Source organism: Myzus persicae, unplaced genomic scaffold (assembly GCF_001856785.1).
Source record: "Myzus persicae strain clone G006 unplaced genomic scaffold, MPER_G0061.0, whole genome shotgun sequence".
Taxonomy (NCBI): domain Eukaryota; kingdom Metazoa; phylum Arthropoda; class Insecta; order Hemiptera; family Aphididae; genus Myzus; species Myzus persicae.
In genome coordinates this window covers 121,729-144,707 of record NW_019100526.1, presented here as the reverse complement: position 1 = coordinate 144,707, position 22,979 = coordinate 121,729, and the positions used below count along the sequence as shown (strand labels likewise).

Sequence of the window (22,979 nt, the reverse complement as noted above, 5' to 3'; positions counted from 1 at the left end):
TCCACGTAACAGGTGGGAATATTTCGAAATTTAGTTTTTTTACCTGGCCGTGATATTCCAATTGGTCTATTTATTCTCAAAATATAAGTTTGATCAAAATAATTATGCTATAGCATAGGTTATAAATTATAATCCTAAAATTAATACTTTAGTAGTATTTTTTGTTATTATGTAAAATTTATAGGTACTTATAATAATAATAATTCGTTTTCGCTTTTTTTTCCAATATGCTTTTTTTTCATTCGCTTTTTTCCATATGATTTTTTTTCACTTGCTTTTTTTCCTTTGCTTTTTGTTCACTTGCTTTTTTTTCCTAACCCCAGAGCAGCTATAGAGGACGAGTCTGAAAATGAGACTTTGTTGAAAGACCACAATCGCCGGAAACGCTGCTCGCGTTCACTATAGTTTGTTCGGTGGGTATGGGCAATCTGCGGCAGTGTGGTTTAGGTTAGAAAGCTTGGGTGCAGACCGATGTATGTCCTGTACGTAGGACACGGAGATGGTGGCTGCAGGAGGAACTTTGGACTTGACACTGAGACTGGTGGAAAGGTTATATGCTAGGTGGTGGCTGTCCTAACTCCTAAGATGATGGACATGGATTTAAGAAATCTGGTGTGCTACATATTATTATTAGGTAGTGGAGACTTCCGGTTATAACCGTATGCTGAAATTATGAAACAAAATTAATAATTTTGATTTTTTTCACGATTCTACGACATGGTTATATATTATGGTCTATAATAAGTTGTAACACTCATAGTAAGTTATACTTATAACTTACTCATTTTGATATTCAATATCGTATGGGTCATATTTTGTTTCATGATAATTATCAGCTATCTATAAATAAAATAAACGGAAAATGAATCTATCCGACCAACCTCGTGTGCTTTTAGGAAACCCGTACATTATTTTATGATAAAAATTAAAAATAAATTTAATTCCAACAAAAATAATATGATAACATATAAATTATGGATTGTAATTGTCAGCATTTATAAATTACTTATTTTTGTATGGTTTGGTTGTACACTTGTACTATTACCAGACTATTCACAAACTTATTACCTGATTAATTATTATATGTATCAAAGTATAGAATTAAAGAAATATGCACTAAAACCAAAATATGCATTTATATGCAGAATAAAATTATTTAACTAGCTTTGTCTCAAAATAAAACGTACCTATTTGTTTCTTACTCTGCTATTTTCGTGATTGTGTAAAACAAAATATGCAAAAGCTACAAGTCCTCTGCCCTAGTAATTATTATAATTTTTAAGTATAATATTAACCCATTTCATTATTCTTTTATTTGGAATAAGGTAAAAATAATCGTTCTTATAAAAACACTTAATTTGTATACCTTCACCTGCACACATTTTATTTCACAAATTACACATTCACGCAATTCGAATGTAAATATTTATATGTAAAATCATTCTTAGTTAAATTTATCTTAATAAAAATCAGTAATATAACGACAAATTGCTATTTTTTCCATTTTTAATTTATTTTTAATGTAATATCATAAAATAAAATAATTGTTTGAGTTGTTTTATAAACCTGTGCCCAGTCGTAGGTGAGAATCATTCTATGGTGGAAATGAATAATATTATTCAAAATGTTGTGTATGATAAATCCTATGTTAACCTATGTTATCCTATTTTAATTATGGTAAAAACGTTCATCAAAATATTTGGAACAAAGGAACTTATACTTTGTGAAAAAATGTAATCTGAAACAATATTTTATGGAAAAAATGTAAATCAAAACAAATTTCTTTCGACAAATATGCATTGAAAATTCGAAACAAATGTAAATAAAAACAAAGGTAAAATTTGGAAATTAATATCACGATTTAAGATATACAGGTTGCCCATCGGCATATGATGAGGTGAGTACCAAGTTGAGTTCTTCATGGTGCTGGAAATTACAGCAAGCGCCAAGCACTCTCTGTGAGAGAAAAGTAAATTATACCGTGTCGCTGCCGGCTGCCTTGCTGAATTTTAAATTTTGTAATTTTTTTTGCTAATTTAATTTAAAAATTTTATATTATTTTCCAAACATTTTATTGAAGTTTGCTTTCAATCTGTACAAGCAGTTTAACAGTAATTTAATATTATAATGTAAGTTTTATAGATTTTATTATTTTATTATAATAATCAAGCTATAATACAACCAATATATTTATAAGTCCTAATTAAACTTAGCAGTTAACACATACGAGTACGAGAAACCAGATTCTTCCAAAAGATATTCTACTAAATATACTTAGTACCAGATATCCATGTCCTAATAACATCCTCTTTCTTGAAATGCTCTTGACAAATGTGAAAATGTTCATTTAATTTCATACCTAGTGCATTTTCCCACAAATCTAATGATGCTTTGGGTGTACCAAAAGTACTACTTTTATATAGTGTTTTACAATAAGGAATGCAACACTTAATTTTATTATATTTTTTAAATTTGAATAAATATTTTTATATAGTCTTACCTAACCTAAGGATATCCTACGAAAGTATGAAGTCTCAAATCTCAAGTGTAGTGGAAATAATACCATACGTTATACAAAATAACAGTGTTGTATGCGGGCATGCGGCTAAGTAATAGGTAACTAATAAGTATCTAAAGTACTTAAAGTGTTTATATATATTATCTTAAATCGTGGATAGGATCTATGACATAAATTCAAATTAATTAAGTGTAATAATTAGTTCGTGATTTAAATTGTGATAGTAGAGAGAGCTAGCGTCTTTTTTCACAGCTATGAGTCAATCTCAACTTCAAACTTTAATCATTTCGGCATAGGTCGATGGGCAACCTGTCCTGTATGTCTTAAATCGTGATTAAAATAATATGTTGACTTGGAAAGTTAGAACATTTTTTTGAGAAATAGTGATCCATTTTTGTTCAGGTACAATAACGATAACCACGGTTGCAGTTATTACAACGGTATATTATCTTCAACCCGGCTGATAACCGATTACCGATTGCCGCCAAAATGTGTTGTTCGCTCAATATTGCACGACGATTATTATTATTTACTATTGTATTGGGTTTAAGGTTATAGCCTATGTCCCTGTGCCCCTGTAGGTTCCTAATCACTATTGACTTTGGAGAACTTGGCTGTTCTACGACACAAGGTACATTTGTATTCTGTAGTTTGTGCGCACATGGCAAATGTCTCAGGTTATAGATAGCTGATGAACAGTATTCGTGAAATTCGTTTTTCGTACCAGTCTTTTTTCGTCCACACTCATCGCTTTTCTGCGATTGTATAGGTAATCGTATTTAAATGTGTCGTGTAAACTTTTTTTTAATCCAGTTTTCCATAAATTGAATTATACCACAGTCACTTACTCACCGAAAGTGAATTTCTTTAGCATCATCTTATATTTCATATTTATGAATTTGGTGAAACATCAATATGTCCAAAAACACGTTGTTCAATTATTTTACCCGGTCACCCAGCTCCGGGGCTCCTAAAACGAACGGATCGCCCAAGCCCGATGGTGTAGTGCCATCGAAGACTCCGTCAAAACGGCAGTTTTCTAATACGAATAAGGGCAGTTCTATCACTCCTAAGAGGACACCGAAGTCTGGAGTGAATGGAAGTTCAGGAAAAAAAACCACCAGTAACAATGGTAGTGAGAAGAAAACTACTGAGAAGAGAAAACCGAGACCACTTGGTAATAACTTATAAAATATGTATTAATATATAATAAGTAGGTATAAACTTATTGTTGATTTTTCTATTGGAATGGTTCTGATTTCAAAAACACAAATATGTTTTTATGTATTGGATTGGATACTAAAGTCTTAGCTGTTTTACTGATACAATAACATTAAAACCAGTCTTGTAAAGGACTTCAGTAAGAGTATTCAGATACTTTTTAAAATAAGTGTGTGTGTCTGTAATTGAATACTTTTATAAAGTACTTTTTACAAGACAGCCAAAATACCCTTAATGATAATTAAATGTTCATTTATCTTGTTTGTTATTAAACTACAATTTGTTCACCGTTACTATTAAACTATTAGGTTTTTGTTATTGTCTCCTAAAAATATTATTTCATTAGTAAGTGCAAATAGTACATTGGTATTTTAATTTTTCAATGTTCAAGAATTTTTTTTAAAACTCTCCAATTTTCTCAGTGTCATGACAACGATAAGTACTCAAATATGATATGCTGTAAATGTTTTGACTACTTATGCATAAAATGTATGTAATTGGACTAGTTAGATTGGATTAGGTAGAACCGGGTAGAACTTAGTTTATGTTGAGGAATTATTAGAAATAAATATTCCTATTTACCTAAACTGATAAGACTCAATAATTGTACAGTTTGTCATCTCATTTATCATAGGGGACTGAACGTTTAACCGTAGTAACAAAATAGTTGCTAACTAAAGCTGTATCTTACCAACCAAAATATTTACTTAAAAAATATTGAACAATTTCATGATGTTTATTTATTTATTGTTATTAGAAGAATCTATAAAAGAAAATGAAGAAAATGAAGAAAATGAAGAAAATGAAGAGTTGCCTAAGAGAAAGCGTCGTAGGCTTGCGTATGAAGATTTGAGCGGTGATGAAGAAGATTCAGGAGATGAATATGTGCCAGGTATTTGTTTTAAATAAATAATTATCGATCAAAGTTCTCAGATTTAATTAAAGTTTTGTATGTTACTTTCCATTAGTATTTCATAACTGCATTAATGATTTATACTTACTGTGTTGTTAAAATTGTTTTTAGATAAGAAAGTTCTATCAGAATCTGAATCTGAAGAAAGTCCTGTACCATCTGACAATGATTCATTTATTGATGATGAATCTGATGGAGAAGTATCCTCTGTTAAAGTATATTATAATATTTTTAAATTATGATCACTATGTAATGCTAATTAATAAATATTCTTAACTATGTAAATATAGATAAAAAGTGGGAAAAATACAAAATCTGTTGGAAAATCAAAATATTCTAAATTAAATAAATCATATACTCCTGCTGTAGACAAATCTATTAAAGAAGTAAGACTTATTATGATGAATTTTTTTTTTGCTAAATAATTAAATTTCAATCTAATAATACAAATAATTTAAAATGTATACTGTTAACAGTCAACCAAAGGTAATGGAGTTGATCACGACAATTGGCCTCATTTAAAACTTGAATTTTTAAAACCAGAAAAAATCAAAGATGCTAATAAGAAATCACCATGTGATCCTAACTATAATCCTCGATCATTGTATGTACCAGAAGATTTTAAATTGACATTAACTCCGGTAAATACATTTTTAAAAATGTATTATGGAATAACCATTACATTACTATGTATTTTTGTTAGGGAGTTCGCCAGTGGTGGGAGTTAAAAGCGCAACATTTCGACTGTATATTATTTTTTAAAGTTGGAAAATTTTATGAGATGTATCATATGGATGCTGTTACAGCTGCTAAGGAACTTAATCTTTTATACATGAAGGTATTTATACAGAGATACACAGTTAATTTGTATACTCAATTTCAAATAAGCCAGGTGAAACTGTGCAGCCTCAGAATGGCAGGATAGAGGATATTTTTAAGATTTATTATCAGTCATGACAGTTTTTGTTGAAATATTATAATTATTAAATACAAATTTCTAAGATATATTGCTTAAGAGGATGTCTCAGTCCATACAATATGGAAAATCTTCGTTCATCAGAACCTGTGAAGTTGGCTTTAATATGAGTGAATTGACCTTTTATAAAATTATAAGATTAAAAAATTATATTATCTGTGTTAATGATATTTTAATTTTTAAGTGAGTATGTACATTTTTGAACTGCAATATTTTACATACTTATAACTTCTCAACAATTGAAATATTTTAAAAAATAGACTTAGAAGCACAGACCTTATGTTTTCTAAGTGTACCATAAGTTTGATAATATTATGTTCCTTCACTCTTTTATTATAGCTGACTGCTCAAAATTAATTCTGCTGAAGTGCTGAATGCAAATTTGATATGTTGTATTTTTGTAAACTGGGACAACACGTCATGTGAGTGTAAATGTGTGATGTACTGTGATATTCTCTTTAGAGGTTGTTACATTATTTACTGTTTACAACTCAATAATATGTAATTTATAAAAAAAGTTCTTCGATATCACCCTTGGAATAGATATTACGCTGAAATTAGAATATTATCACATATTATTTTCAAATAAAAATATGAAAGATTTTTAAACTTTTTAAACTTCATGTCATATATTATTGCATTTAGGGAGACTTTGCTCATGTGGGATTTCCAGAAACTGCCTATGGTCGTTTCTCAGCCATTTTAATAGAAAAAGGTTATACTGTAGCTCGCATAGAACAAACTGAAACACCAGATATGATGACGGAAAGGTGTAAAAGTTGTAAGTTAATACATTGTTTAATAATTACTAATTTATAATATTTTTTATTAATCAATGTTATTTTTAGTAAAAAAGACTACTAAATTTGATAAAGTAGTTCGACGTGAAATATGTCGTATTACAACAAAAGGTACTCGGACTTTTGGTATTATTGATGGTGAAACAAATGATGCTGAAAATTCATTTTTGATAGCTATTTCTGAAAAAGTATTTATTTATATTCAAACTTATTGTGATACTTATACACGATCTTAACTCATTATTTGTACTATGCTTAATTATTGTTTAGGAAATTAATAGTTCAACTTCTTTGTATGGTGTGTGCTTCATTGATACATCAATTGGTCTCTTCCATCTTGGGCAATTCGAAGATGACTGTCATTCCTCACGCTTACGAACCTTGTGTGCTCATTACCCACCAGTACAAGTAAATCGCTTATTGAATGATAATATTATATACTATATTTATTAGTATTTAATATTTATGTTAATTAAATAGTTGTATACCAGGTGATTCATTTAGCATAAGACATTCCTCATTTGAAAATATTTTTACATGGTTTCAAGTTTCACTGTTTTAAAAGGTTTTTTTACCCTTTTGAATGATAACAAACAGTTATAACTTATAATTATTTAGGGTTCAGATAGGCAAAGTGGAGTGGTATGCAGTTGCCCCTCAAAATGTTGGTCCACTGCTGTTAAATACTTAAAACTGTTTTTTGTCTTTCAAAAATGTAAAAACATATTAATTCTTTCACTACTCCAGAAATACTAATTATAAAACATTTATACTATTCACTGTTCCAAATGTACCCTTGTGTTCTTTTATTTTAATATATATATAATTTATATATTATAATTAAAATTGTATGCAACATACACGAGCTGTTGAGCATAAGTAGAGTAGCAGTGAAAAAGTTAAAATATATATAGATATATTACAAATTCTTTTTAACGACTAGAAACCATGTAACAATTTATTTAGGTCAAATTTACATAAAACATTTAAATACTATTGAAAATTAATTTATACTAAAAGGAAGATGAAAAATAAGAAAATATGACTTAACTAAGTTATTTACATTGCATAATTTGAAATAATTCATCGATTGAAATATTATATAGGTACTAAATATAATGTAAATTTGAGTTTTGTTGTGGATAAGCATTAATTCTGTAAACAAAAGAAATAACAATATATCTACAATCAATTGCCAATTAACAACCAATATATAGGTACATTATACTTGTTTACTTACATTGGCTATATCTATATATATTTTATTTTAGATTTTATTTGAACGTAATAAATTGACAATGCGTACTAAAAAAGTCATTGACACTATGCTCTCTAGTGCTGTTAAAGATGCTCTAATCCCTGACATCGAATTTTGGCCATCATCAAAAACCTTGATTACTTTAGCAGAAGGAGACTACTTTAAGCACGAGAATAATGTGGTATATCCGGAAAAATTAAAAACATTTTTGGGCAGTGGTAAATATTATTTAAAATATTTTATATTATTTTTATTAATTATAATGATTAATGGCATACCATTTTATTTAGCTTACGCCACACTTTCATATGTTATCTCGGTCTTGAAAATATACAACATAGCAAATTTGAATCCTTAAGTTCTAATTTTGTGTATTATGCTTTTATAATAGAGTTAATTGAATAATTTTATAATTTAAATGTAACAACATCTATGTTATCTCATAGGTTTTTACTATATATTTACATTTTTAGGCAAGTTATAAGTACATAAAATATTACTATTTAAAAATTCTTTTAACTTTCTAAGGATTAAAATAACTCCGGATAAAATACAGATAATGATTTTACCTTTAAAGTTGATAATATGTAAATTCATTCTGGTAAAAGCTTACTATGTAAAATTAGAACTGCTGAATTCAAATTTGATATGTTGTACGCTCATTAATACGGAGATAATACTGCATGTATTATGCAGCATGTTTGCATGTAAGCTTGCATAGCTTAGCATTATAGCAATTTTATAATTGTTTTAATTTATTCCAGACTCTGACTTACAATTGAATGCTAATGATGAATGTGAGCTTGGTATTCGAAGTCTGGGTGCTATTATATGGTATTTACAGCGATGTAAAATGGACTTCCAACTTTTGTCTAGAGGAAGATTTGATATTTATAAACCAGTTGATGATGAATCTGTTAAGTTATTAAATCAAGATAATATTAACAGTAAACATATGGTAATTGAATTTAATAAAACTTTTCACGTACTTTATTATATAATAATAAGATATGTATGTATAGATGATTAACAGTCATATTATTTTGTGTTCATCTTGAACTATTACAATTATATAATTTATTTCAAATTAAATTTTAGAATTTTTTTTTGGCTTAATAACCAAGTACATATATTTTATTTTTCCCAATGTTTTGTTTCGATAATAATAATTAAATACTTATTTTTAATTTTGAAGCAAGAAAATGTACCTAATAATTATTATTTATAAAATATGGATTTTGATTGTTTTGTTTTGTTTTTAGATCCTTGATGCTATAACACTTAAAAACCTGCATATATTAGAAAACTCAGTGGGTTCAAATGCAGGAACATTACTTAACAAGTTGAATCATTGCTCTACACCATTTGGCAAACGGTATGTGTATTAATTTTTACATAAAAATATGAAATTTTACCCTGGTAGAGAATTATAATTAATACCATGCAATCATATTGTTTAGATTACTACATCAGTGGTTGTGTAATCCATTGACAACAATATCCAGTATTGTAGCTAGACAAAATGCAATTTCTTCTTTAATTGTTATTCCTGATTTAATGCATGAAATACGATCAGAACTGGCCAGTTTACCAGATTTAGAACGTTTGTTTTCCAGGTAAATATAAACATCTATATGAACACATATTTTATGGGATAGTTTTACTATGTAAGACTAATTTATTATTATCTTCAGGATTTATTCTCAAAGTAGTAATGGAGTTGAATCAGACCATGCAGAAACTAGAGCAATATACTTTGAAGAAAAGACTTATTCAAGAAGGAAAATAATGGATTTCATATCGATATTTAAAGGTTTCAGAACAAGCGTTAATATTATGGAAAAATTTCAAAGTAATTTTAACTAACAAAATTGTTCAATTTATACCTACTTAATAATTTGTTGATGAAATATTTATATTTGTAGGAGCTGATATCAAAAAAGAGAGTTCAGAATCTAATTTATTGGCTACTATTTGTAATTACCCTAACAGCTCTACCCCTGGAGTATTTCCTCATTTAACCGAACTTCTTGATAATTTTGAGGTAACTAGAAGAATTCAATTTAATAATTATTAGTTTATAACTATTTACTTTATTTTTAAAAGAAAAAATGTTCATTCAATATTATTATATAAGTTTCTAATTATTACCTACTCAAGGAATGATTTTATTTATTGTTTGTGAAATTATAATAGTTCTACATTTTTTATAGAATTCTTTTGATCATGACGAAGCTATGAAACATGGTCGTATCTTTCCTGAACCTGGGATGGATGATGAGTATGACAGAGTGTTGGAAAGTATAAAAGAAGTTGATGTTGAGTTAAAATCTTATTTAAAAGAACAATGTAAACACTTTGGATGTACTGTAAGTAATTTGTAACTTTGTTTTAAATCTAATTTCAAGTGTTTTTCAAAAACTTTACCTCTAAATTTTTTAAGGTAAATTATTTTGGATCTGATAAAAAACGATATCAGTTAGAAGTACCTGACGCTGCATCAAGGAAAGCTGGAGATGGATATGTACTTCAAAACCAAAGAAAAGGATTCAAAAGATTCACTACAGATCGTACAAAAGTTGGTAAATTTTAATTAATTTTTGTTCGTGGGTTTTAATGTTATTTGCTGTTTAGGAACTTTTGGAGAAAATGATGAGTTATGAACAAGAAAAAATAGATGTATTGAAAAATCTCAGGGAAAGAGTGTTTTCGCGGTTCTGTGACAAGTTTGAGGAATGGAACAATGCCATCCAATGTTTGGCTACTCTGGATGTATTTATGTCGTTAGCAGAATACTGCCGGTGTGAAGAAGAAGTTATGTGTATTCCTAGATTTATTCCAGCTATTGTTGGTAAAAAGGTCAGTCATATAGTTTGGTAATGTAGTTGAGTCTATATTTAATATTACTTAATTTTAAAACATTTTAGTAACAATATTTTACTTCCTTTCCATTATTTAATAACTAGTTATCGCTACTCAACTGTATAAATTAAATATATAAAATAGTTGTTACATACAATTTTAACATTGAGATTGTGGGGCTGCTGTTTATTTGATATTTAGCCATTTGTTGAACTCCTTGAGGGGCGTTATCCATGCGGTTCTGGTGGAGAGAGTTTCATTCCAAACGATACAGTTATTGGAAAGGAAGAAGATGGAACGTGGAATTCTAGTTTGATATTAGTGACAGGTCCTAATATGGGAGGCAAGTCTACATTGATGAGACAACTTGGCATCATCTCTGTTATGGCACATATGGTAAGAAACGCTTGTGGCTGAACCATGGTTCATTCCTCAATGTTTATTAGCTTAAGAATTTCAAAACTAAAATTGGTAAAATTGAATTTCATATTAAAAATATTAATTTCAGTAATCAATAATGTGTGATAAGTAATGTAAGTAGTTGCAATAAGTTTCAGCTTAAACTTAATAACAGTTTAAGTAATAACTGTTTTCAACTAACAGTTTTTAAAATATGTTAGCAAATTAATCCGAAACAAATATTAAATGTTTAACTTATATTTCTAATTGATGTCTAATTTAATAATATACATTGATAATTGGACAAAAAATTGCTGAATTTGTTTGTGCTAAAATAACAAAAGTCAACTTGTTATTTAGGGTTGTCGTGTTCCTGCAAAAAGCCTTCTTCTCAATCCAATTGACAGGATATTCACGAGGATTGGAGCCAACGACAATATAATTGCAGGAGAGTCAACATTCTTTGTTGAATTGTGTGAGACATCAGCTATACTTCATCATGCCAGCCGGTTTTCATTAGTCTTAGTTGATGAACTTGGTTAGTTATTTATTTATTTTAAAAAATTATGATTAAATAACTTAAACTAAAAATAGTTTCATAACACTTAACTTTACTTTTTATTATCTTATTATTATAAATAATTTTTAATATTTAGGCAGAGGAACTTCAACATATGATGGAACAGCAATTGCCTCAGCTGTTGTTACAGAACTGGTACAAAAACAATGCCGTACCCTATTCTCTACCCATTATCACTCGTTGGTTGAAGATTTCAAGACCAACCCATTAGTTGCACTAGGTCACATGGTATAAATTCACATTAATATATTTATCATTTATAGATGGGTTTTTAACACATATATAGTTTATCTTTTTATTTTTTTGTTTCAGGCATGCATGGTAGAAAACGATGAAACAAATGAAATGGATGCAGAACAAACTCAAGAAACAATTACTTTCTTGTATAAGTTTGTAAATGGAGCTTGTCCTAAATCATATGGTTTTAACGCTGCTCGTTTGGCTGGCATGCCAGCTGACATCATAAAAATTGGTTTACGTAGATCTAAAGAATTTGAAACTGCTGCTAAGCGCCGAATACTATTCAAAACATTGTTTTCCTCTAATGATAAATCTGTTGTGAAGACAGCTATTTTAACTCTATAATTTATGTATTAAGTTCCTTATACATTATCAGTATTTTCAGACCTCATTGTTATTATTCATTATTTTTTTTATTTAGGTATTCATTTTTTTTTGTCGAATTACACTTATTATACAATGCTAAACAGTAAATGTTTTTTTTTATTACAAAAAAAGTACAAATTATTCAATAAATTATAAGACTTTGTTCCCATATTTTCATTGTGTATCATAATTTATCTACTGTATTTTATTTTAGTGATCTTGTCGATTGGGACCAGGACATTCTTCCATCAAATCACTCTCGTCTTCATATACTGTTCCACAATAAACACAATAGTTATAAGTGCGCCTCAAATAAAATTTTAAAATTTCCAATTGTTCACTTAATGATATAATATTAATTTCTTCTTCTTTTTCTTCTTCTGGTTTATCTGCATCAACTTCAGGAGCCTCCTCGGGCCAAAAGAACTTTTCAGATGGTTCTTGTATATCCTTAAAAAACATTGCAAATATTTAAAAATTACTATTTAAGATTTTGCTAATTAAAGTATAAAATTAAGTTAAACTATAAAAACATATATCTTTAACAAATTTCGGAATTGTCTGAATAAAAAGTTATGTATAATTAAATTTAAAAATTGTAACTAATAGCAACGCTGTCAGTCTTTTAAAAAACTGGCATATGGATGCCTTTTTGAACTTGAAATGAATGTCAAGCTTTTAAATATAAATTGTCTTTAATTTATTTGGAACAGACAATCTCTAAAATAGTAAAATCTAAGTTGTATTCATTTTTTCCCAATCTGAGAAGAAATTTTTGAAATATATAAGATCAACAATTAAGGCTGTTATAAAATGTGATACCTGTTCTAAATCCATTTGGCGGCATACTCGCTGGCATCTAAATAAGTCCAAGCGGTCTAATTTTTCAGCAGCTTCCTGAGCCCGTCTCTCTCTATACTCGCACACACTGGGTCCGGTCGACCGTCTACTTTGTATCATTGACTTTTTCATTTCTCTGATGTCTCTTAATGCTGCTTCTCGACCCAAACCTTTGCGGTCGGTTTTCAACACAATGCCAATTGGTTCCACTCTTCCAGAATCTACCAGAACACAACAATAGTAACTCAGTAAAGCAAAGGTTTTACACAATCCCAGCAGAAATACTAACTGTTTTTTCCAATTCCTGATCCGGGCTTGTAACCCATTTTTTGTAATAAAGTAAAACCTTTGTTGGTGTTGTCAATGGCCTTTTCCAGTCCTTCCTGGCGTTGCTGCTCTTCCATCGCCTTTGCACCAGTAGCCTTGTTTATCAATTGGCATTCCTTTCTCTTTTTCATCTGATTGTGAAGTCTTTGCTGTTCGTGCGTCATCAGCAGGCCGGGTCGAACATCTTTAACAGTCCTAACAGATCCATACAAGGGTGACTGTAATGACAGTACAATTATACAAACACAAAGACTTGCTCTTATGAAATGCTGGTGTAACATATATTGTCAATTATGGATGGGTAGTGTTAATTTGGAAATATTTTCAAGTGTTGTTTTTATTAAAATTATTAATTATTCTGCAAACGAATATTAAATTTAGATTATAATATAGAATGATGTGGAGATGCTAACTGTAGTTAGTAGGTCTGAAATATTGCATGATTTGGGGTCAATTGTATACATGTAGTGTCCACCTCTCGGAGTACCCCGGGTGGTAATTTACTCATTTTCATAACAATTATGCAAATGTTCATACATATTTTTAATTCTTGAAATGTAGTTGAACATATATCATATCTACTCAAGCGAAAACTAAGTTATTCAGGATAATTTGTAAATTCAAGTTATAGGTTTCATAGTGTTAATAGATTGAATTGAGTTATTAAAATAGTAGCATTACATTTTCAAAATGAATCAAAACCTTTAACAGGTGTTAATATGTAATTGTATATTCCTTTCTCATTATAATATATTATAATGTATAAAATATCAGAGCACATTGTGAACCTAGCGATGGGTACCCACTCAATGTTGAGGAAAGCATCGGACATGTAGTCGTCTTCTTCATCGTCCGTTGCGGCCATATCAACTGGAGTTTGGATGTCAGTGATCGCAGTTTACAGTTAGAGTCTCCAACAGTATTACTTCCGGTCAATTACTAAACATAAATGAAATCGTCCCAATTGCATTCCGGATCCCGGCTGGTAAAAATTACAAGTGAAGGTAATATAATTTAATATAATAATACTTTCTTCTCGATCGAAAATAAGTACGAGGGATACAACGATGGCTCGCTAGACTGTGGCTACATCAACCTATTATTTAATATTACCATTCACGAACCATAAAGTAGTAGTAAGCACTTAACAACTAACTAATAAGAAGTAAGAAAAGTTTTTTCGATTCAAAAAGTAATTTTCATTTCTCACGCTTTTATCACTTGTCAACAATATGCATTGATAACAACTAAGATTATGATTGCTTATCAAAATAATAAATACTATATTATCATTGCACATATTTGATCTTTGGGTAGAATTCGAATTGGAGCTTTTTTTTTCCAACCGTTTTGAATGAAACTCGGCCTGTGTTCACCATGACAACTTCGGATAACCAGAATGAGACTCAGTCCAGACTCTATTTCCTCAACGAACAGTTACAGAAAATGGTCCAAGAGTTACCCAGGTAAATCAATGGCGATCGAGACTCAGTGGCTTGGTGATTTTTATCAGTCATCACCAAATTGACATTCTCGTTCCAGAAAGTACCAGCAGCGCATACCCAATGAACTTCTGTGCGAACTTACTGAATGTCTGTTGGACAAAACGCTGTATTCAATCGTCAAGGAACTGACAGATATTCAGCATGTTACAGAGAAACAAATGTTTCAAAAACGATTAGAAATGATCAATAAACATTCCGGTGAGTATGTGATCGCGTCAGAGTTATAAAATGTGTACATCCTGGTAATGGGTTGCGGCCAACTACCTACATAATTTTTAGTGATATTTTATAAAAGCAATGTGTATTGAGGTATTGAGCAACAGTTCTGTTTAAGTCGTCATACAAAAACTACTGAAGTCGGATATAGTCCAGCCAGGCAAGACCGAAATGAGACTAAAATTGCAAGCAGAGCACAGAAGAAACTTGAGAGAATTCGATAAGAGGATAGTGACTGAACTTGACGAAAAGGTAATGTAATCAAATACTTGGATTTCTGTATTTAACCGGACCTCATTAAACAACCTTGTTATGGTAAACAGCAGCCCATAAGAACAATACCTGGGGCTTTGTTCCGTGTATAATCATGAAGTAGCAATCTAGATTAATATTTTTAGTTAAATTGCATGTGGGGCTTAATGAGGTCTAGGAACAGTCGGTGGATCAATAAGTTTCATTCATCATAATTAGGTAAAATCTTATAATAAATCTAACAACTTAATTTTAAAAGAAATTTTTAAGACACTTAATTATATCCACCTTCATCATCATTTAATAAAATCATCTCTTAATCAATTGTCATTTAGTTTAATACATATGTATTAAAAGTATTAACTAAGGTTGAATAAATTAACCAAATTTTATAGAAAAAAGTTTTTTATATAAAATATTGCATTACAAATTACTCATAGCATACCAATGCTATTCGTTTGTAACCCAATAAAGTTGGTGGGGTAGTGATTGCTACCTCTCAATGACACAACATACAATGGATAGGATAGAACTATTGGCACTTACCTATTTTCAGTAAAACTATTGCAGTCAACTCTCGATTTAACGAAATTCGATATAACCGGTCCCTTGAAAATATCGCAGTATAACGAACAAATGTAATGTATTTTAGTCTCCTCGATGTAACGAAGCGTTTTTGATAAAAACTCTCGAGATGTAATGAATTTTTATAAATTTGGAGCTTTCTATTACGAATTTTTAATTTTAATTAAGATAATATACATGTCTCTAGTGTATAACTCTATAAAAAATATATAAAAATAAGTATGTTGCTATTACCACATAATAGATTACGAAGTTTTTCTGATGATTATCATGCTATAGGACACTCAAGTACAGTATCGCAATTAAGATAAGTCTTATGTCGAATAAATACATACCTTTATGACTCATATATTTTATACATATGTATACGAATAATAAAATTATTAAATAAATATATACAATCTCTTTAAATCACGGTATAACGAATTCAATTGGTCTATTCTCTTGATATAACAAATTTCGATGTTAAGAACTTTCGATATAACGAATTTTTTTCTCGGTCCCTTGAAATTCGTTATATCGCGAGTTGATTGTATATAGTTTCTCATAGAAAATTATGAAATTGAAATTGTAATTATATTGTATTTGTCTAACTGAAATATTATTTTATTTGCAGCGACGAGAGCAACAGAATACATTGCACATGGCTGGTGTACCAGGATTTGATGTCACAGATGATGCTGGTCGTATTCAAGTACAGATACGTTTATGTGATTTCATCATAAGACTGAGCCTAATTGACGTTTAAAAAATAAAAACAATATTGCACAGGAAAAATTTTAATTTTACTAAAAAGAAAAATATTGTCCTAAATCATTGATTAATCCCACTTAAATATGCATATTTCAAAATTGTAATAAATTAATAATTAAGTTAAAAATAAATAAATAATAATAAAAAAAAAATGATTAAAAAGAAATAAGTAAAAATATAATATTTCAAATGATTGAGACAAATTAAATGTTTTTCATGTATACAATACATGCGTGCAAGTGTAATAAGTTCTGCAATAAAAAAATAAAACTGAGTAAATTTATTTAAAGTATGTTTATCCTGTTAAAAAAAAAACTTTAGGAATTAATAATTGTTTTTGTTCAAGTTAACTTTTCAAATGTGTAAAAATTGATATTAAAAGAACAGATATCAAAGTAAACTTTCTTACTGAGAACAAAATTACAAATTATCTATAAAAAAAAATAATTATCATAAGAATTATTGAGTGTTGAAATGTTAATCTTGTAATAGCAAAAATACAGCTGAATCTGAAGAAGTTGCCTGAACTATTGTCTTCTGTTCTATTTTATTGGCTGTATCGATATCGGTTGGTATATAATAAATAACATCAGAATAATCCTTTTCTTCAAAACCAACACCCCAAGCCATCAATTTATCTGAAAAAAAAAAATAATAACTTATGAGCACTGAGAATAAAATGATTTGTTTAGTTAAGTTTAAGAAATTTTCTTACTATTTTCAGTAACAACAAAACTGTTATCTGAACCACAAGTCGCGATTTTAATCTGCGGCAATGATGATAACACTTTGGGAACTTTTTGGTTTTCTGCTATATCCATTCCCAAACGACCATCCTTATAATCACCCAATACATACACAGCACCTATATAATCAGAACAAACAAAAATATATTTATAATATAACAATACCACAATTATTTAGAAAAAAATCCAAACTAGAATTACGCCTAAATAATATAATCGTCATATTGTAAAGCAGGTATTAGAGTGACCTCTTAATAAGGTGCATTTGGTTTTTATAGTGATTTTAAATGTTTTATTTAAAAGTAACAATTTCTAGAGACTTGGAAATCGATACAAATTGTTCGTATGAAATGATTTGAAAAAAAAAACTGGATCAAATAAACACATTTCATATTATTATATACTACTTAACTCTTCAAAAATAAACTGTCAAATAATCTACGAAGGTTAATCAAGAGCCCTTTACTAAGACAATTTTTATATTTTTTTAATTAACAAAAGTTGAAGATTGAGACAAATGGTTTCTTTAATATTTTTATTATTTAGAGAAATTTATGTATGGCACTATTCTCGGTGTCCCTAGCAAAAGGCCTGTGACAATGTTATACTAACATTGTTAAATTCGTATTAAACTGTTCATGTATAACAGGGGTGGCGAACCTTTTTTGAGTCAAGTGCTAAAACTTAAAATCAAGTATTTTGAAATATGCTCGCGTGCCAAAAAAAAAAAAATGAATTTTACTAGGTAAGATGAAAATAAAAAGCATGCAATACTTATACATATTTTATTAGGTACACATTTATTTGTAAGCTTTTATTTCATATATTAATGTGATGTGTTGTGATAACATTGGTTAAATAAACAAAACAAAAGCCTAACTAATTTCATTGAAAATTTAAGATAACAATTTTTGACAGTAAATATCGTGTAGAAGTTAGTTTTGTTGCAGACTAAAAACAAGCAATAAATTATTATTAGTATAATGTATTTATGAATACACAAACCTTGTTCATCTAGTAAAGTAACATGCTGTGTTCCAGCTGATATAGACTTAATTTTGAGACGACTTAATGATTCAGATATTTGTGGAAAGTACACACATTTATCATCATTTTCAACACCTAATTGACCATGAGCATTCAGGCCAAAAGAGTAAATAGAAGAGTCTGATAAACGTAAAAATGTAGTGTCGTAGTTAGCCCAGATATCATCAACTTTTTTACGTAAATTTAACAGTTGAGGATTTAACAGTAGTTCTGAAAAAAAAAAATGTATAAGCCATAAATAAAAGATACTTACAATATATTCAAAAATTTTATTTTATTTTATAATACTCACTTTTGCCAACGCGTGAATCTCTATTGGAATGCCTTTGACATATTCTACCAAGTTGACCTTCATCTCCGCATCCCATAGTGTACACTTTGTTTTTAGACAACATGACAAGATGATTAATACCAGATGCAATTTTCTTTACCTGGGTCATGATTAATTTAGGCTTCAATTGTTTTTCTCCGTTAGGTTGGAATCCCATATCACCGTTTTTATCCTATGCTCCATTGTATTAAATTAATACATATTTTGTTGTAAATTAAATTTATTGTATTTAACTTACTCTAAATGTTCCCCAACTATACACATTGCCATTACTAAGAAGTATTGCAGAATGAGAACCTCCGGCAGATATACTATATATTTCTGCACCTTCTTCTTCAGGAATCTGTACAATTCCAGGTCTAGTTTCACTGTCTTCAGCCGAAGTATCTCGGCCCAATGCACCTTCATCATTACAACCCCATGACATGAGCTTTAATGAGCAATGACTTAATTAATTAAATTACCAGAGATAGGTACTAAATAATAGTTAATTACTTTTCCATCTTCAGTAACACCTAAGACATGCATACTTCCAGCAGCAATAAGTTTGAATTTGTAATTCTTCAATTCCGTAAGATTTGTAAGCTGTTCGCGGTCAGGGCCTAAACCAAATAATCCTGCTATCACTATATCTCGCCCTTTGATCATCATAATACCAGGTGTTTCAATTCGGTTATCAATGGCTAGAAAAGTATACATAGTTGAGCCATAAAAGTCACCAAATTTACAAATTTAGTTTACCAATTTTATCTGATGATTTTTCAGTCTTTTTTCTCTTAACTTCAGTTGCTGGTTCTTCAAACGATTTTCTTTTCGGTCCTAAAATATATTTATACATTACTAAATTATTTTAAATATTAAAAACTTGAACTAACCTTTTGAACTTGTAGGCTGTGGCTGGTTTTCAGACTCTTGTTTACGTTTAGTACGAGTGTTGCCATTAGTTGCAACAATTTTTTTTGGAGTGGCGCCTAATACACAAACATTAAATTATAATACTACTCGTTTATTAATAAAATAACTCACTTGTCGATTGTCTCTTTTCATCTCCATTTGATTGATTATTTCGTTTCGATTTTACTGTAACCAGTTTATCATCAGAAACTTCAACTTCAACATTATTTTTCTGGCCTTTTCCTTTCTTTATTTTAACAACTTGTTTACTATAAATAAAGATTTTAAGAAACATTAAAAATTAAGACTTAATTAGTTATTACTCACCCATTGGTTTTTGATATAACGTCTGGTTCTGCAAGTTCATCTATACCAGTTAAACCGTTTACTTCTTTTGGTTCTCTACAAAATTCATTTCAAATATTATAAAATAAAATTAGAAAACAATAATATTAATGATGTTACATTGTACAAATTATTTCTAGTATTTTTTATTATCATCTAGGTAAAAAAAATATTTTACTTCGATACAATAAACATCTAATACATAGATATTGGGAAAAGTGAAAATATATAAATATTTATCACTCAATGTGATATAACACAGAAATGTTCAAATAATCATTGTTAAGAACAAAAAATAAATGGAAAAAATGTTTCTGTATAGCAAAAAAGTAAATTAAAAATAATAAATGAGGTATATTTAGAAACATACACTTATACATTAAAAAGGGGGCATATTTCAGTGGGAAATATCTGTAAAATTGTTTCATATATGGGAAAATGTCCTACATTACAGTAAATTACTATCATTTAAAAATAATTAAACATTAACAAGTAACTAAAAATCATTTATACTTTAAAAAAAAACTATAATTTAAGATATAATTAAATTAACTAGGTACAATAATCAGTAGAAAATAAGTATAATTTATAAACGCACTCTTTTATTACAGTCGTATTATTTGGAACATCAGTAACAGTTTTTGTTGTGTTCTTGGCCACTGCTTTAGTTGGTCCCTTTTTTTTACCAGCCATTTTAACAGGAAAAGTCTAAAAAATAAAGATTATACAACAATCACTTTTTACATATATTATTCCACAAATAGTTTATTTTCAGTTATAGATGAAGTCTTAAGGTTAAAAGTTAAATTCCTAATAACCTACGGATACAAGCCATATCAAGTTATTATTATTTTTATAATTAGGTATGCCTAAATAAGAAATAATGGATCTTAATGGTCAAATTGAATGTAAAATAAGTATAATTAACTTGTTTTACATGAACGTGTCACATATGTAATGAGCATTTGTCATTGTACAAAACCATTTTATGTTTTTCGATTTACTATATAGGTGAAACTTCAAAAAAAACTTATTCAATTCTAACTTCTTGCATGGATACCATTTTTACATCTATCTACCAATTAGTAAATAGTAACAATGTTTTGTAAATACAGTAATTATGATTTAAGTAGGTACCCAGCAAATACTTATATAAATAATTGTGTAAATACACGGCATATTACCTATATAATTTAACTTCAAAATTATCCACGTTATTTTATACAAAAAATTGTCTACTCACTTATGATCCAATCCCCACCAATTGTAATATAATACATAATACTTATACTATGTGTAGCATACATAAATACTGACTATGCAACAGTATTATTAGTGGTAAAAATATAAAATTAAGACAATTATTTATATAAGTGTAAGAATATTCTTTACTAGGTTCACATATATATATTTTTAATTAAAAATAACCTAATGATAAAATAAATATGACAATTAGTTACGTACTACCTATGTTTTTAGTTTCAAAAAAGTAGGCAGGTACCAACCACGTACAGAGATTATGATGTCCAAGATTATATTACATTAAATGATATGATGAGTAGAATAATAATTATGAACAGAGAACATATAACAATGAAAACCAAAATGGTACTAGGTATTGAATCTAAGGCGATTGACACTAGTCAGTATTTAGGAACAGCGTATAACTGTCATCTATAAGCAAACAATACCCAGCCACAACATATTGTAATGAGCATGTACATAGCTTTACGTTTAACATTTTTTAAACATTCAAAATTATTAACATATGAAAAATTGTGTAATAAATTTAACTTGAGTATTAAGATTTCAGTTTTAATACATTTTCTTTAAATCGTAAGATCATAGTTATACATTTATTTATATCAAAAAGCATAATTAGTTGTCAAGACAAAAAAAATTGAAAAATGTATAGCTACAATCTACATCCTTAAATTTAGATAAGCGAATGTATAAATTTGTAAGTTGTTAGTACAGTTTGAATATGACAGAGAGAAATAAAAACTTGTTTTCAAAATGCATTCTACTTCACTAGGTCGATTAGTGTTTTTTTATTAGTTGGAATAAAAATAGGTCATTTTAGAATGAAAAATATTTGGTATTTTTTCAAGTATTAATTCAAAGTGTCTTATTCTTCAAATGCAATTGACTACCTGGTTGATCACAAGAAAAATGATACCCCTGTTTAAACGAGTTTGTCCTTAAATAATATTGAACATAAAAATGATCAAGAGCACGTTAACTCAACAGCGACTAGACGTTTAAAATAGGTACATAAAATGTATTATCTACGGTTTATGTGCGTTACGTTTACAGGTACTACAATTTGGAGGATTAGCGTTTGAAGAATAAAGGAAAATAGGGGATTTTGTTTTCAGATACTTATGGTTATGGTTCTGTATAAGATTTTTAGAAAAATGTCAGTCACCAGTTCTCGGATTTCAAAGCGAACGTTGCTTAATGAACACGTTCCCGCCGCATTCCACAGTTTTACCGCCAAAATGCAGCGGAACAATATTTATACACAATACTCACTTATGGACCGACGGTGAGACCTGTCAATTATCGACGGAGTAAAAAAAACGCGATCGATTAATGATGATTATCTACGTACACAAATTTAAGTCTAGAACTCGGAAGGCGAGGAGCTAAGAAATGATCCGTAGGTAGGTATTAAATTTCTTACATCAACTCACGAGTTGTTCAAAAATTGATGCAAAAATCGTGAAAATTATCCGCGTGAGCACCAGAGGAATGTTTATAATGTTAACGCGTGTCACCGTCGCGGGAAAACGAAAAACAAAAAAGTGTAATAATAATAACAGTAATAGTAATAATATTAGTTAATAACTGACCAGAAGATGACGCACGGATTGGTGGTGTGGACCGTTGTCCGTTTAACTGTCAAGGCAATTTCAGTGGCCGACAGTAAAGTGAGGTGCGATTGAGATTTCAGAAATTATTTTATTTCGTGCGCAATCTCGGCAGCCGAACACCCGTTGCAC

The 22,979-nt window shown here is 29.1% G+C and overlaps 4 protein-coding genes across 8 annotated transcripts; 2 read left to right on the top strand and 2 right to left on the bottom strand.

Annotated features, from left to right (window-relative positions):
- Positions 1-3,003: 3,003 nt before the first annotated feature.
- Positions 3,004-12,283, top strand: LOC111030669 (DNA mismatch repair protein Msh6). Of its 2 annotated transcripts, none has more exons than XM_022310307.1 (22): positions 3,004-3,695; positions 4,500-4,631; positions 4,764-4,867; positions 4,943-5,038; positions 5,129-5,293; positions 5,356-5,490; positions 6,274-6,409; positions 6,477-6,616; positions 6,699-6,836; positions 7,700-7,904; positions 8,451-8,644; positions 8,949-9,061; positions 9,147-9,302; positions 9,381-9,538; positions 9,612-9,730; positions 9,900-10,055; positions 10,130-10,264; positions 10,321-10,545; positions 10,750-10,944; positions 11,308-11,485; positions 11,604-11,755; positions 11,840-12,283. In XM_022310307.1, the coding sequence occupies exons 1-22, from the start codon at positions 3,434-3,436 to the stop codon at positions 12,110-12,112; spliced, it is 3,567 nt and encodes a 1,188-aa protein (XP_022165999.1). In that variant the 5' UTR covers positions 3,004-3,433; the 3' UTR covers positions 12,113-12,283. The 2 variants fall into 2 exon arrangements, with proteins under 2 accessions (XP_022165999.1, XP_022165992.1); XM_022310300.1 differs by having other exon boundaries at positions 4,497-4,631.
- On the bottom strand, positions 12,231-14,517 carry LOC111030699 (G patch domain-containing protein 11). Of its 2 annotated transcripts, none has more exons than XM_022310354.1 (4): positions 14,107-14,517; positions 13,263-13,518; positions 12,956-13,194; positions 12,231-12,583 (listed from the first exon to the last, which is right to left on the bottom strand). In XM_022310354.1, the coding sequence occupies exons 2-4, from the start codon at positions 13,462-13,464 to the stop codon at positions 12,344-12,346; spliced, it is 681 nt and encodes a 226-aa protein (XP_022166046.1). In that variant the 5' UTR covers positions 13,465-13,518; positions 14,107-14,517; the 3' UTR covers positions 12,231-12,343. The 2 variants fall into 2 exon arrangements, with proteins under 2 accessions (XP_022166046.1, XP_022166041.1); XM_022310349.1 differs by having other exon boundaries at positions 13,263-13,495.
- A 102-nt stretch (positions 14,518-14,619) lies between these two features.
- LOC111030717 (gonadal protein gdl) lies at positions 14,620-16,763 on the top strand. The gene is made up of 4 exons (XM_022310373.1): positions 14,620-14,766; positions 14,843-15,003; positions 15,140-15,273; positions 16,475-16,763. The coding sequence occupies exons 1-4, from the start codon at positions 14,678-14,680 to the stop codon at positions 16,604-16,606; spliced, it is 516 nt and encodes a 171-aa protein (XP_022166065.1). The 5' UTR covers positions 14,620-14,677; the 3' UTR covers positions 16,607-16,763.
- Positions 16,764-17,058: 295 nt separating this feature from the next.
- LOC111030683 (regulator of chromosome condensation) lies at positions 17,059-22,979 on the bottom strand. Of its 3 annotated transcripts, none has more exons than XM_022310337.1 (12): positions 22,830-22,979; positions 20,573-20,682; positions 19,957-20,031; positions 19,762-19,898; positions 19,611-19,706; positions 19,477-19,554; positions 19,231-19,418; positions 18,974-19,165; positions 18,697-18,907; positions 18,363-18,614; positions 17,327-17,476; positions 17,059-17,249 (listed from the first exon to the last, which is right to left on the bottom strand). In XM_022310337.1, exons 2-12 carry the CDS (start codon positions 20,665-20,667, stop codon positions 17,089-17,091), a joined length of 1,635 nt encoding a protein of 544 aa, XP_022166029.1. In that variant the 5' UTR covers positions 20,668-20,682; positions 22,830-22,979; the 3' UTR covers positions 17,059-17,088. The 3 variants fall into 3 exon arrangements, with proteins under 3 accessions (XP_022166029.1, XP_022166020.1, XP_022166011.1); XM_022310328.1 differs by lacking the exon at positions 22,830-22,979 and adding an exon at positions 22,671-22,815 and having other exon boundaries at positions 17,089-17,249; XM_022310319.1 differs by lacking the exon at positions 22,830-22,979 and adding an exon at positions 22,510-22,647 and having other exon boundaries at positions 17,089-17,249.

What these genes read in the sequence shown, in the direction of transcription:
- LOC111030669 (XM_022310300.1), top strand. Translation starts at nt 3,434, where the DNA reads ATGTCCAAAAACACGTTGTTCAATTATTTTACCCGGTCACCCAGCTCC. An exon ending in TCTACACCATTTGGCAAACG is followed by an intron (nt 9,062 to 9,146) that starts GTATGTGTATTA and finishes CATATTGTTTAG; the next exon opens with ATTACTACATCAGTGGTTGT. An exon ending in GTAAACACTTTGGATGTACT is followed by an intron (nt 10,056 to 10,129) that starts GTAAGTAATTTG and finishes AAATTTTTTAAG; the next exon opens with GTAAATTATTTTGGATCTGA.
- LOC111030683 (XM_022310337.1), bottom strand. Translation starts at nt 20,667, where the DNA reads ATGGCTGGTAAAAAAAAGGGACCAACTAAAGCAGTGGCCAAGAACACA. An exon ending in ACAGCCTACAAGTTCAAAAG is followed by an intron (nt 19,555 to 19,610) that starts GTTAGTTCAAGT and finishes AATATATTTTAG; the next exon opens with GACCGAAAAGAAAATCGTTT. An exon ending in TACTTTACTAGATGAACAAG is followed by an intron (nt 17,477 to 18,362) that starts GTTTGTGTATTC and finishes CTGATTATATAG; the next exon opens with GTGCTGTGTATGTATTGGGT.
- LOC111030699 (XM_022310349.1), bottom strand. Translation starts at nt 14,165, where the DNA reads ATGGCCGCAACGGACGATGAAGAAGACGACTACATGTCCGATGCTTTC. An exon ending in ATCAGGAATTGGAAAAAACA is followed by an intron (nt 13,195 to 13,262) that starts GTTAGTATTTCT and finishes GTGTTCTGGTAG; the next exon opens with ATTCTGGAAGAGTGGAACCA. An exon ending in GCCAAATGGATTTAGAACAG is followed by an intron (nt 12,584 to 12,955) that starts GTATCACATTTT and finishes ATGTTTTTTAAG; the next exon opens with GATATACAAGAACCATCTGA.
- LOC111030717 (XM_022310373.1), top strand. Translation starts at nt 14,678, where the DNA reads ATGACAACTTCGGATAACCAGAATGAGACTCAGTCCAGACTCTATTTC. An exon ending in ATGGTCCAAGAGTTACCCAG is followed by an intron (nt 14,767 to 14,842) that starts GTAAATCAATGG and finishes TTCTCGTTCCAG; the next exon opens with AAAGTACCAGCAGCGCATAC. An exon ending in TGACTGAACTTGACGAAAAG is followed by an intron (nt 15,274 to 16,474) that starts GTAATGTAATCA and finishes TTTTATTTGCAG; the next exon opens with CGACGAGAGCAACAGAATAC.